The sequence below is a fragment of the Leopardus geoffroyi genome, chromosome D1 (genome assembly GCF_018350155.1).
Source record: "Leopardus geoffroyi isolate Oge1 chromosome D1, O.geoffroyi_Oge1_pat1.0, whole genome shotgun sequence".
Taxonomy (NCBI): Eukaryota; Metazoa; Chordata; class Mammalia; order Carnivora; family Felidae; genus Leopardus; species Leopardus geoffroyi.
Window position 1 is genome coordinate 100,498,135 of NC_059329.1, and position 14,605 is coordinate 100,512,739.

At 38.1% G+C, this 14,605-nt stretch overlaps 2 protein-coding genes across 2 annotated transcripts; both read left to right on the top strand.

Moving 5' to 3' along the window:
* The first annotated feature begins 972 nt into the window (after positions 1-972).
* On the top strand, positions 973-1,884 carry LOC123602618 (olfactory receptor 4C12-like). Its single transcript, XM_045487075.1, has one exon. The coding sequence runs from the start codon at positions 973-975 to the stop codon at positions 1,882-1,884; it is 912 nt and encodes a 303-aa protein (XP_045343031.1).
* A 9,926-nt stretch (positions 1,885-11,810) lies between these two features.
* On the top strand, positions 11,811-12,743 carry LOC123602619 (olfactory receptor 4A47-like). The gene has a single exon (XM_045487076.1). The coding sequence runs from the start codon at positions 11,814-11,816 to the stop codon at positions 12,741-12,743; it is 930 nt and encodes a 309-aa protein (XP_045343032.1). The 5' UTR covers positions 11,811-11,813.
* Positions 12,744-14,605: the final 1,862 nt, after the last annotated feature.

Here is a 14,605-nt window from a genome sequence, read left to right on the forward strand (position 1 = left end):
GATCTTAAGTAGGCTCCATGCTCTATGCAGAGCCTGATGTGGGGCTCGATCCCATGGCCCTGAGATGGCAGCCTGAGCTGAAATCAAGAGTTGGATGCTCAACCAGCTGAGCCACCCAGATACCCCTATGTCTGGATTTTAAACCCATTTCTCTTTGCTCTTTAATGCATTTCTACTTTGTCCTTTCTCCTTTATTTCTCCCTCTCTTTCTTTTGCCTCTCTTTTTTTTTCCCTTCTGCCTCTCTCAGTGAATGCTTTATGAGTGTTTACTTTTTAGCCAGCATTGGGAATACAAAAATGAATAAGATTACAATTGTGAAGGCACATTTTTGCCTTTAAAGACAATTTGCCTGTTGAAGAATGAAAAAAGAGTATGAGACAATGTGGCTAGTGCTGTAATGACCATTTACTAGCTTCTCTGAGATTGGGAGAAGGTAGCAATGCCATTTTTAGTTTTGAGGAAGCTGAAAAGTTTCCAGACAGGTAAAGTAGGATAAACTATGGGTTGTGAAAGAATCTTTACGTGTCTTTAAGTCTTTTTTTATAAACTCAATTAGAACAAATTGGATTTTCACTGGTAAACGGGTGCAACCGTTTTCGGGATAACATACTTACATCTTTGGGTATTTTGAATGTGCCTCATGTATGGCTACATCATGGATTGGCTTTTCCAAATTAATGCATGGTATTTTTCTTTTCTGATTTTAAAGGTTACACAATCTTGTAGAAAATTAAAACAAATCAGGAAATTATAAAGAACAAAAAATACCACCTATATTGTCACTTGTAAGAATATATAAAGTGAAATCATTGATATGGTCTTGTGCTTGTTTTTGCCTTCTGTAAAACTAGAAAAAATAAGGCATTCCATGAATATTTATTCATTAGAAGAAGGCATCATTATTGAGGATGACTTTGAGTATGAGTATGACTTTCTTTTCAGGGAAGTCACTTGTCACCTGAACTGAACTGATGAAGAAGATGAATAATGTGACAGAATTCATCCTCCTGGGCTTGACTCAAAACGTGGAACTTCAGAAATTCTCCTTTTTTGTGTTTTTAATTGTCTACTTGGTCACCTTGGCGGGCAACTTGCTCATCATGATCACCATCAGTACCAGTAGTGCCCTCGAAACCCCCATGTACTTCTTCCTGTCTTACTTGGCCCTTATAGATGGCTGTTGTTCTTCCTCCATGACCCCTAAAATGCTCGCTGACACTCTTACTGTGAGAAAAATCATCTCTTTTACGGGATGTATGACTCAAGTCTTTGCTGAACATTTTTTTGGTGCTGCTGAGATTATCCTTCTCACAGTAATGGCCTATGACCGTTATGTGGCCATCTGCAAACCCTTGCATTACACAACCATCATGAGTCACCAGGCGTGTGGCCTCCTTGTAGGAGTGGCCTGGGCTGGAGCCTTTGTCCATGCAACCATTCAGATCCTCTTCACAGTCTGGCTGCCTTTCTGTGGCCCCAATGTCATAGATCATTTCATGTGTGATTTGTACCCTTTATTGAAACTTGTCTGCATGGACACTCATACCCTTGGTCTCTTTGTTGCTGCCAATAGTGGGTTCATCTGTTTGTTAAACTTCCTTCTTTTGGTGGTTTCCTATGTGGTCATCTTGCTCTCCCTAAAGACCTATAGCTTGGAGGGGAGACGCAAAGCCCTCTCTACCTGCGTCTCTCACATCACCGTGGTCATTTTCTTCTTTGTGCCCTGCTTATTTGTATATCTGCGCCCAGTGATCACCTTTTCCATTGATAAAGCTGTGGCTGTGTTTTATACCATGATAACTCCTATGTTAAACCCTTTAATCTATACGTTGAAAAATTCAGAGGTGAAAAGTGCCATAAAGAAGCTCCGGATCAAAAGGTGACTTCAATGGAAAAATAATCACAACAGCATAAAATCACTTCTTATTTTATTTTATTTTATTTTATTTTATTTTTTTTAATGTGTATTTATTTTTGAGACAGAGAGAGACAGAGCATGAACGGGGGAGGGGCAGAGAGAGGGAGACACAGAATCTGAAACAGGCTCCAGACTCTGAGCTGTCAGCACAGAGCCTGGCGCGGGGCTTGAACTCACAGACCGCGAGATCATGACCTGAGCCAAAGTTGGCCGCTTAACCGACTGAGCCACCCAGGCGCCCCATAAAATCACTTCATATTTTAAATGACAAAAAGAAAATAATATAATTTCTATGGGTCAGGGCCAAGTGAACATTATATATAAAAGTATGTTGATGTTGGCACATAAGTCCTAAGAGGAAAGGCCCAGGCAGGAAATCATTTATCATTAAAAAATATCCCATTTAGGGTCGCCTGGGTGGCTCAGTCAGGTTAGCGTCCGACTTCAGCTCAGGTCATGATTTCATGGTTTGTGGGTTCAAGCCCTGCATCAGGCTCTGTTCTGACAGCTCAGAGCCTGCAGACTGCTTTGAATTCTGTGTTTCCCTCTCTCTCTTTCTGTCCTTCTTTTGCAGGTTCTCTGTCTCTCTCTGTCTCTCTCTGTCACTCAAAAATAAATAAACATCAAAAAAATATCCCATTTAGATTTATTTATTGGTCATTTGGTTGTCAAACTTTACTTATTTTCAGAATCAGCTGGAATTCTTGTTAAAATGCACATTTCCAGGATACAGCTGTAGTGATTCTAATTCAATGGGAATGTTCTTGAATTGCATTTTAAACAAATTATGTGGATGTTTCTAAGCAGGTGATTTATACATACCCTTTGAGCAACAATGCTATAGATTATGCTTGCATCATCAGCCTATTAATGGATGATCTTGTTAAAGCAATTCCTGGGAAGTAACAAAACTCAGTTCTTCGTAAGTCATGAAATACAAGCTCACTACCTTTGTAACTGCAAAACAAAAATGTAATAATCTGTGAAGATAGAAAAGCTCTCCATATTCTTTTTCTTCACTTTCAATACTTTTAAATCTTTTGCTACATCTGATCTGATTCTCTCTTTTCCTCTCTTGTTTCCAAAGGGAAGGCCTACTATCTATTCTTACTGAATTATTTGGATTACAATTCATTGTTCTTGTAATACTAACTAGTCATTTACATCAGGAACATTATTTTCATGATTTTTCTATGTGAAGGAGATCTTATGTATCATTTCTATATATATATTTGGAGGTATGTTATTGTCATTAAGAAAATAGTCTCTAAGTAAGATAGTTCTGAGATCAAAACTTACTTTTGCCACATACAATGTGGACTTCATCAAACTACAATTCTTTGAGTGAAAGGAGAGTGATAGAGATATTATCAAGGTTAATAACGAATCCTTGTAGATCTTTTATTACCAATCACTTCTCAATAGGTGTTAGTCATGAAATTTATTACCGGAGTCTCTATAACAGTACAGAACCACTTAATCTATTTTTTGAGCATCAGAAAGGATAATACATTGTTTCTTTGTACCTTCTGTGAAGTATAGTACTCTGAGCTCACTGGCCTTGTAAAATTCTGGGGGGGCTGGAATGCTTCCCAACATCCTTGGCTATTACTTTCCCATACTCTTCTATTTTTCTTATTTCTGTTGGCCTCATGCTTCCTAGACCTCGGGGCCGATCCATTTATGGGTATGATTTTTTTTTTCTGACAAGTCTGACTTGAAGAGCCACAAAGTCATTGTTTTATGAACCTGAGGTCAGGATAGTGGGCAAGCAGAATATGAACAGAATTAAGTGAGATATTTAATTGAGATATTTGTTAAGAGTAGATGGTATGGTAGGGTGGTGAGGGTAGACTCCGGAGTACATTTCCTGGGTGGAGTGTGACCTGGGAAAGTTATTTTACCTTTCAGCAGTATTTTTTTTTTTCTGTAAAAAATGGAAACAATAACACCCATTTCATAATGTTTTGGGGTCTTCTAAGTGGGATTGTATATGTTAAGTGCTTATGAAAGTTCATGGCACATAGGAAACATTATAAAAGTATACTGCAAAGAAAAAAATTCACTGGTGATGATCCAATTTTTAATACAGATAGAATTTTGCTTCTCTCTCTTCCTGAACTAGCAAGGCCCTTGTTATGTCTGGAACAGGACCTCTATGGATCTTACCTTGGTTCCTGTCTCCTTCGTGAAAAAGACATCTCGTATCATCAATACTATGTCAGATAACTTTTCCCTTGAACTTTAGCTAAGAGTGTTATTGGCTTTTAAGTTATTATTCAGCAGCTGGAAGTCACTAACACTTTAGTGGCAGTTTTGGGTGATGTGGGAAGATTTGGGTTATGGAGTAGACAGAATTAGTATTGAATTCTATCTTGTTAGTTTATGTAACATCGTGTGAATTTCACAGCTCTCAGACTCTTATTTTAATCTTTGTTCACATGTACAGTGAAATGGTAACATTTTTCAAAGGGTAGTTTTAATCATTAGTTGAGATACTGTATGCCAAGTATCTAGTGGGTACTTGTCACTCAGTGGGTACTTAATAAATGTCGCTGTCTTTGATGCTCCCTCACTTCTTTGTTTGGGTCCTATTTCTGCCTGATTTAAAAAAGCCCTCTGATTTATACATATTATTGAACTCTAGGTATTTCTATTTAGGTCATGAGGCACTTTGAAAATTCTAAGAATAAAGCCCTCAAAATTAATGCAAGATGGATGAGATTAACTCTCTAAAAAAAAAATTCACCTTAAAAATGTGAATGTCTCCAAAGGCACAGTTAGGTTAAGGAAGACTCCCAAATTTAATAAACTTTTTATGACCAGTAAAAAAATCTGTAGGACAATCATTAGTAATTGTAGTAAAAGCGATTGCTACTTATTACGATACGGCTGGTGCTACAAAGGCAAGTTACGGTTTACTCCCCTAAGATCCCTATGAAATAGATAATATTATTCCTGCTTTCCAGAAGAACTGAAGTGTGGAAAACTGAAATAATTTACTGTAGGTCGCAGAACTAGAAAATGCCTGAGGTGGGATTTGAGCCTGTGTAGTTTGGCTTTAGAATTTTCACTCTTAAACACTGTGGCATACATCATAATAATGACACGGATCACATAACACTTTCTAGTGGAGGGACATAGGCGATGAGTAAGTTAATGTATATATAAAAAGTTTCGTTCAAGGAGACAAGTGCTTAAAAATGAAAGGATGTGAGGTGATAGTGCCTCAGAAGGCAAGGGACCTCTAGGTTTCGCATTCAAGGAAGACCCAAAAGCAAGATTTTACAGCATTTATCTATGTCCAAGAGTGAGAGACAGTAAGCTGAAGATCATGAGTAAAACCACCAGAGAGGAATTTCTGTACATGGAAGGAGATTTTTATCTGACACGGATGAGTGTCCTTAACAGCTCTCTTCTGACTCAGAGATCACCAAGCGACATTAACCTTACAATTAGTTCAGCTCTAATTAAAATCAGGATGAAGTGAAATAAAATATCGGTGCTCGAGCAACCATCTTTTCCCAGAACTTGCATGTGCTCCCTGGAAGGTGTCTACTTTGGTGGACTCTTTGGTAGAGCCAACAGCATGGGTCTCCACTTTTTCTCCTCCTTGTTTCTTTAACGTCTACAGTTTTTTCCCATGTGAAAGCATTTGCTTAAGTTGTACAGCTCTGTACAATTGTCCAGCCCAAATACCTCTCTGACCCTATCCTGTATCGATCGTTCTTTCCCTTGTCACCAGCTTCAGCTGCAGTGGCCTCATTTTTGCCTATGGGCCTTTGAACTAGTTCTTTATACCCCAAGGGCTCTCTCTCTCTGGACCTTCCTCTGCCTGGAGTGTTGTCCCCACTCAGTCTGCAACTCAACTGCCACCTCCTTAGAGGTCTTCTTTAACCACCACGTAAAGACACCATCTCCCTGAGTTGTTCTATGACGGCACTCACAATTTCTCTACAGCATCTTCGCCATCCGATTATCCGATTCACCTGTTGATTCTCTTTTCCAGTTAAAACATAAACTCAATGAAAGTAGACGTGTATTTCCAGCACCCGGAATAGAAGTGGCACACAGTAAATGCTTCATACATACTTACTGAATAAAAGGCCATCATCTCCACTTAACCCTTCTAAGAATAAGTGCGTTCTTAAAAGGAACCCTTGTCAACTGGAAGCTCCTGGAATTGATGACTTTTCATTCTTGGTGATAAATTGAAATGGAGAACTTTAGGTCAGTTTAGTATATCAGCCGGGGGTTCCTAGTTGATGATGCAGAACCTCTGTAGCTGGCTTAAGTAGAAGGGATCTATGATACGTACTTAAATAGCTTAAGGATATTCGGAGGAGTGGGAATCACAGATTCTAGGTTGAGTTATCAGGAATAGCTTCCGGAAGCACACCTGACTGGATTGGCATGCCAGGGGAGCTGCTGCTTGTGCCGTAACCAAGGTTGCCCTGCCCTGGCTAGACTGCAGTGTGGTACTTCATTCCTGACCTCAGAGCCACTCTGATTCCTGGAACCACTTATCCCCAGATAACTGACTTCTACTCAAAGACTTGCACAGATGCACCCAGTTGGCAGAACCCGTGACATGTCTGCACCCAAGTGGCAGAGGGACAGGGAAATGGAGTTCTTTGGATTCTATCTTGGGAACGTGGATACATACTTTGGAAACTAACACGTGCAGGATGCTTTTAAGAGATTTTTGGGCAGCCACACACTCTGGGTGTTCACAGTTGGGGTTGGGAGATCACAAAATGGGCTTCATTCGTCCCATAGATAGTTTTAAATGTCCACAAAATTAAAGGGTGTCCTAGTCTCTGTCCTACACAGAGGAGAAGCAGAGATAAAGGACCGCAAGGAAGTTGAGAGCAGGAAAATTATTGGTACCATAGAGTTATTCATATGACTTATTTTTACTGAACACCTCCTCTGCTAATAACTGTGGTTGCTGCTGAAGTAGAAACACAAATGGGTAGAATTGTCCTTAACCTTGTGGCATTAGCATAGCACAGCATGTGGCTCAGTAGCACTTCTCAAATCCCTCTTCTACCTTAATTTTGAAGGAAGCTCTCCTCAATAATAAACAAAAACGCTTGTCTTGCTTTAGTGACTCTCATCCTTTTAAAAAACCGCCTGAAAATGTATTGTGGACTATCGTGGATCTGGCACCATGTGAAGCACTTTGCATACATTATATCATTCAATCATCATAATTTCTTGAAGTTCATATTATTCTTTTTATGTGAGAGGGAAAAAATAAAGCTTAGAGATGTTTAATGTCCTCAAAAGTTATGCTACTGTTCATTGACACATTAGTATCACACAAAGTCCATACTTCACGCTAGGGTTCCCTCCTGGTGCTATTCATTCCATGGGTCTCAACAAATGTATAATGACACGTATCCACCATTACGGTATCATACAGAGTAGTTTCACTGTGCTAAAAATTCTTTGTGCTCTGCCTTTTCACCCCACCCTCTCCCCCAACTTCTGGCCACCATTGGTCTTTTCACTAAGTTTATAGTTTGCCTTTTCCACAGTTTCGCATAGTTGGAATCATACAATATGTAGCCTTTCGAGAGTCTTTCATTTAGTAATCTACATTTGAGTTTCTTCCATGTCTTTTCCTGACTTGATAGCTCATCGTTTTAGTGCTAAATAATATTTATTATCTGGTCGTGCCATAGTTTACTTTTTTCTTCCAAGATTGTATTCATATTCAAGTTAGTTCACATATAGTGTAGTATTGGTTTCAGGCGTAGATATGACATATTTATCCACTCACCTACCGAAGTGTATCTTGGTTGCTTTCACGTTTTGGCAATTATGAATAAAGTTGCTAGAAACATGTGTAGGTTTTCTTTCTTCTCAGCTTTATTAAGATATAATTAACATATAATATTTTATAAGCTTCACATGTACAATGTGATGATTTGGTACATGTGTATATTGTGAAATTATTACCACAATGAGGTAAGTGAAAACATTCACCACTTCATGTGAGTTACTTTTTTTTTTTTTTTTGGAGAACATTTAAGATCTACTCTCAAGTATATAACACGATATTGTTAACTTTGGTGCCAAACTGATTATTAGATACTGAGAATTTATTAATCTTAAACTGAAAGTTTGTGCTTTTTGACCAACACTCCCCCCTTTCACTACCCCTAGCTCCCGCCAACCACTGTTCTACTCTCTGATTCTGTGAGTTCAACTTCCCTTCTTCCCTTTTGAAGGATAATTTCACAGAGCACAGAATTTTAAGTTGGTATTGTTTTTTTCTCGCTCTCAACTCTTTAAATAGTTGACTCCATTCACTTCTTTCTTGCGTGGCCTCTGAGGAGAAGAAGTTGGATGTAGTTCATTCCTCTTCTCCTTGGGGTGGTGGTCCCAGCCTATTGACAGAAATGTTATTGCCTAGGAATGCCTGTGGCACACATCTGGGCCTGTATTGCTTATAGCAAGTCCTCACAGACATTTCCCCTGCTGAGACCAGCGTTGTGGCTGGATTGGCCCTTGTGGTTCTTATTATGATTTCAGGACACACTTCACTGCGGCAAAGATGATCAGGGAACTTTGAGGAACAAGATTTATTATGCACTGGTCCTGGAGCCTCCAGGGCATATCGAGGGCCACACCTGAGGAGGTTGTAGACACAGACCTGGGGTTCTGCATTTATTAGGGTCTGGTGGAATGGGGTGGGTATCTAGGGTTTCGTGGGTTCACTATTTATTGACTGCTTTAGAGCATGAGAGTGGGAATTAGAGGATGGAAAGGGAGAAGCAGGGCTACTCAAGTGGTCAGTTATTGAAATTACCCAGAGCTTCCTGAAAGAGGAAACTTCATGAGTGGGGGTGACTTAATTCCTTGTCTGGTAGCTTTGTCATATAGCTGGCAATATGTTTACTCACGAGGGATGCCTTTTGAAATATGTCTTCGGCAATCAAAAACTTAATGTCAAGCACTTACACTATAATCAAAGGGCTTAATCTCTGGGATACTCACTCCTCTGTAGGTAAGATGTTTTTTCCTCTGGGCTGTGTCAAGATTTATAAGTTTACCTTTGGTTTTCTGAAATTTGAATATGATACACCTCCATATGGTTTTTTTTGTTTGGCATTTGTCTTATGAGGTATTCTCTGAGCTTCCGGAGGCTTGGTGTTTGACATTAATTTGGGGGGGAAATTCTCAGTCATTATTATTGCTTCAAATATTGCTTCTGTTCCCTTCACTTTTTCTTCTTATTCTGGTATTCCCATTACAAGGATGTTACCCCTTTGGTAGTTGTCACACAGTTCTTGCGTATTCTGTTCTGGTTTCTTTGTTTTCTGCTTTTTGTTTTTCAGCCTGTTTTCTCTTTGATTTTCAGTTTGGGGAATTTCTATTGCCATGTCCTGAGGCAATGTCTAGTCTATTAATGAGCCCTGTCAAAGGCATACTTGATTTCTGTTAGTCTTTTTGATCTCTAGCATTTCTTTTCGACCCTTCCTTAGAATTTATCTCTTCTTACGTTATCCACCTGTTTTTGGCTTTAGTGACATAGAGGGGCAAGTGTTCTGTGGTGTATCACAGAGTGTCAGTCTTTGGGTGAGCCTGTGCCCTGGGACTGTATAGTTCACCAGGGTTTCTTGTCCAACCTCCCCATAATGTGATAGGTCTAAAAGTATCTTTACATAGAGATGTCCTTTTCAAATTTTAAAATTTGGTTGAAAACAGGAAGAATCGGTCTTGGACACAATGCAGTTGCGCGACTCGATGATGAATCTGGTTAGAAGGCAAAAAGTGGCCAATGACTTTGCCTCTACTGGGAAGAAGATGCTACTTTCTTCAGAACTCTTACAACTCTTTTAGGAGGGTTGATAAATATTTCAAGAATGTCCTCTCAAGATCTTGGTACAATTAGTTTTGCCCTAGTACCAGAATAAGATGGCCAGAAAATTGGAATAGTGATTTTTCTTTTTTGAAGTTACTAGAAAAGAAGTTAGTTTCTAGAGAACAGCTTCCCTTTTAAAAAAACTTGTTGCTGACTTCTTATGTCAGATAGGTTTGTTTGCCATGATGAATTACCCTAATATGGAAAATTTTTGTTTTTCTGTTTGCATCATGGAATTCCTTTTAAATAGGTCTACAATAAAGTAATAATAATTTTCTGAAGTAATTAGAAGACTGTGTACAAAATGGATGGACATAGTCATGTGAAGTCAAATTAGTTCTTAAGAACTAATGCAGCTTTTTGTCCTCAGTGGTCACACTGGATGGAAGAGGCATTTCCAGGACTTTATGAGTTAGTTAAAAAGTCCTCCCACTGATTGTGAACAAGGCTTCAAAAGGTAAGTCTGTAAGAGTTAATGGAGGAAGCCAGGCTTTTCAATTGTGTGACTTACTTTATTATACAGGAAATTCTTATAAACTTGAGTTTGTAAAAAATTGAAAAGTTGGAAACTTCTTCTGGAATCACAGATTTGAAGTCAGTCAAAGTTTATAATTACATTTCTGTCACTGAAGGGTGTATGACTTTGAGAAAATTAAGTATTCAAGCCTGTTTTTTCAACTATAAAGTGGGGATAACAGTGCTTGTAATTGTAAAGATAAAATGTTATACACTGAATGTGATTCTATATATATGTGCATATGTATGTATATACATAGATATATATGTATGTGTGTATATGTACATATACATATATGTGTATATATACATATATATATAAAATGTCTATGTAAATATGGAAATAGCATGTGATATATAGTTGTACATAACAAGTAATAGATGTTCTTCTTGCAGTGTTAACATTTCCTCTCATCAAAATATTTTGTGCCATGTAATGAGATGGAGGTCGTCTAGGAAGGAATAGGTTTACTGTGGAAAAGTAAAAGTTTATATTTTTTTAATGTTTATTTATTTTTGAGTGAAAGACAGCACAAGCATGGGAGGGACAGAGACAGAGGGAGAGAAAGAGAATCCCAAGCAGGCTCCACACTGTCAGCACAGAACCCAGTGTGGGGCTCGAACTCATGAACCATGTGACCATGACCTGAGTTGAAGTCAGACGCTTAACCTAATGAGCCACCCAGGTGCCCCCAAATTTATCTTAATACTTAATTGATAACCATTTGGAAATGTCATTTAGGTAGTTGTATACAGAGAACCATTCATAAATTTTTCTTCCACTTTGAATATGTAAATTACCTTAAGTGATTCTTCACTTAGGAAGCATACTTTATGCATGACTTTAGATGTGTGTGTCTTTCATGGAATTCTCTTTCCTCCTCTCTTGTTCTCTCCTTTGTCCTTTAAAACTCAGCTAAAGTACTGCTTTCTCTGGAAAGCCCTCCCAGATCCCATGTTGATTAATGTGTTCTGGCCCAGGGCGCCCATAATCTATGTGACTATACTTATAGTGACACTTATTAAATTGATCTGTAATGGTCTGGCCACCTATGTATGAAATCACTGAGAGTAACAAACTATGTCTTATTCAACTGGGTGATATCAATGTCTTTGACAGGTTTGACATCAATAGTTTTCCATGTGCATTTAAAAAATTTTTTTTTACATTTATTTGTTTTTGAGAGACAGAGACAGAGCACAAGTGGGGGAAGGGCAGAGAAAGAAGGAGACACAGAATCCCAAGCAGGCTCCAGGCTGTGAGCTGTGAGCACAGAGCCCGACATGGGACTTGAACCCACAAACTGGGAGATCATGACCTGAGCCGAAGTCGGACGCTCAACCAACTGAGCCACCCAGGCGCCCTTCCATGTGCATTTTGAATGGGATAAATAAAAAAGAGTAAGCTTATAATGCACTTAAAACTTTTCCCCTTTGTTTTAAAGGCAAACTGTTTCTAATAACTGAAGGCAGCACCTATAAGGAATAGAAGAACTAAGTAAATGGAACCAAAGAACAATGTGACTGACTTTGTCCTCTTGGGCCTCACACAGAATCCAAAGGAACAGAAAGTACTTTTTGTTATGTTCTTGCTCTTCTATATTTTGACCATGGTGGGCAACCTGCTCATTGTCTTGACTGTTTCTTTTAGTAAGACCCTGGACTCACCTATGTACTTTTTTCTTGCTAGCTTATCATTTATGGATGTCATTTATTCCTCTTCTATTTCTCCTGAACTGATTTCAAATTTGTTCTTTGGGGAAAATACCATATCCTTCCATGCTTGTATGACCCAGCTATTTACAGAGCACTTTTTTGGTGGATCAGAGGTCTTTCTTCTGCTGGTGATGGCCTATGACCGCTATGTGGCCATCTGTAAGCCCTTGCATTATTTGATTGTCATGAGGCAATGGGTGTGTGTTGTGCTCCTGGTAGGGTCCTGGGTTGGGGGTTTTATGCATTCAGTAATTCAACTTAGCACTATTTATGGGCTCCCATTCTGCGGTCCCAATGTCATTGATCATTTTTTCTGTGACATGTACCCCTTACTGAAACTGGTCTGTACTGACACCCGTGTCATTGGCCTGTTAGTGGCGGCCAACGGAGGACTGATCTGCACAATTGTGTTTGTGCTCTTGCTCATCTCTTATGGTGTCATCTTGCACTCTCTAAAGAACCTTAGTCCGGAAGGGAGGCGGAAAGCCCTCCAGACCTGTGGTTCCCACATCACTGTGGTGGTCTTCTTCTTTGTGCCATGCATTTTCATGTACGTGAGACCTGCTAAGACCTTCCCTATTGACAAATCAGTGAGTGTGTTTTATACAGTCATAACCCCCATGCTGAACCCCCTGATCTACACTCTGAGAAATTCTGAGATGACGAATGCTATGAAGAAACTCTGGAGGAGAAATGTCACATATTGTAGTAAATGAGCACATCATCCACCATGAAGAGAGTTACTTGACATTAGGGTTCATTTCTTTAGAATTCAGAAGTCTTCTAAAATCTGATTCTGACTTTCCTTTCTTCAAAGAATTTATGATAATTATAATTAACGAATGAAGTAGATGACTGTGCTGTAATAAGTGTCCCTCCCTGCTAGAATGTAAGGTCTATATCATATTGTAGATCTCTTCACTTAGGAATGAGTAATGGCTTTCCAGCAACGAATCCATAAGAGGTAATGAATTTGTGAGGAAATTTTTATACGATTACACTAAGTTTTAGTCATTTATGCACTTATATTTTATATATTTTCTGAGACTTAGTATTATTTTTAATTAGATTCTTGTCATATAATTGTTTTTGTTATACTATTTAAAATATTTAATGATGTATAAGATGTCTTCTTTATTAAATTTCAGTTGTCTTATGTAAGAAAAGTTGAAGTGTAACAGGTTATAATAGCAAAAATGAAAACCTTACAGAATAGGATAAATTTCCTACTTATCTCTCAGCACGGTCTCTAGTCCTCCCCCTTAGAGGCATCACTTAATCAGTTTCTTCAAATTAATCAGGTAATAATCTTTACAAATGCATGTGCAAATGCAAATACACGTATGTGTGTTTTTTCTGTATATGTAAATGATTGCTTTTACTATGCACAATTTTTAAAAAATAAGATTTTCATATTGCAATAGTTTTTATATAGTTTTTATTTTCTTATTTAATTGAAGTATAGTTGACATACTTTATTAGGTTCATGTGTACAACATAGTCCTCTGACAGTTACAGGCATGACAGAATGCTCACCATGATAAGTACAGTTACCATCTGTCACCACACAAAGGTTTTACAACAGTATTTACTGTATTTCCTATGTTGTACTGTACCCTTTGACTTATATATTTTATAAGTGGAAGTTTGTACTTCTTAATCACCTTTACCTATTTTGCCCATCCCTGCCGGTAATCATCACTTTGTTCTGTGTATTTGAGTTTGTCCCTGTTTATTTGATTTTTAGATTTTACATGTAAGTGAAATTATCTGCAACGTTGAAGATATTCCATACCAGTCCATACAGATCTAATTCTTAGCTTTTTTTTTTTTTGTGCTAGGTAATACACCCTTATAAATATATACTAAAATTAATGTATACATTTCCCTTCGGATTGTTCCTAACCTTTTTGTATGACAAAGAATTTTGCAATAAATGCATGTCTTTGAAGAGGTGAAAATATGAGTTGCTAGGAGAGGAATTATTGATATGTGTGTTTGAGTCAGTGATCAGGGAGTTAAATGTCAATATTTGTAGTTATTACCAAACTGAGGTTCTACTAACAGCCACACTGCTGCTCACAGTCCGTAAGTTCTTTCCACATTCTCAACCACTTGTACCTAATAAATATTTAAGGAAAGAACAATCTGATTAAAGGTATTTTATTTCATTTTGATAGTTTAACCAAAATCCTTTTTCTTTCAAAATCTTTTGATATAATTGAGTTGGAGCATTTTCTCATATTTAATATGGTATGTATTTAGTTTTCTGTGGATAGTCTACTAATATCTTTCTCTGGTATTTTCCTTGCTGATGTTTATGCACTAAAGATGTGATCCATTTTACTATTGTATAAGTAATTATTATTTTTCTGGCTTGTGATATTTTTAACTTTTTTATTCTATTTATTTTAAGTTCATTTATTTATTTTGAGAGAGATTGAGAGCAAACAGGGGAGTGTCAGTGAGAGAGAGAGGAAGAGAGAGAGTATCCCAAGCAGTGCAGAGCCCAGTCCCAGGGCTCGAACCCACAAACTGTGAGATCATGACCTGAGCCAAAATCAAGAGTTGAATGCTT

Excerpts from the sequence above, each read along its gene's own strand:
- LOC123602618 (XM_045487075.1), top strand. The coding sequence starts at position 973 with ATGAAGAAGATGAATAATGTGACAGAATTCATCCTCCTGGGCTTGACT.
- LOC123602619 (XM_045487076.1), top strand. The coding sequence starts at position 11,814 with ATGGAACCAAAGAACAATGTGACTGACTTTGTCCTCTTGGGCCTCACA.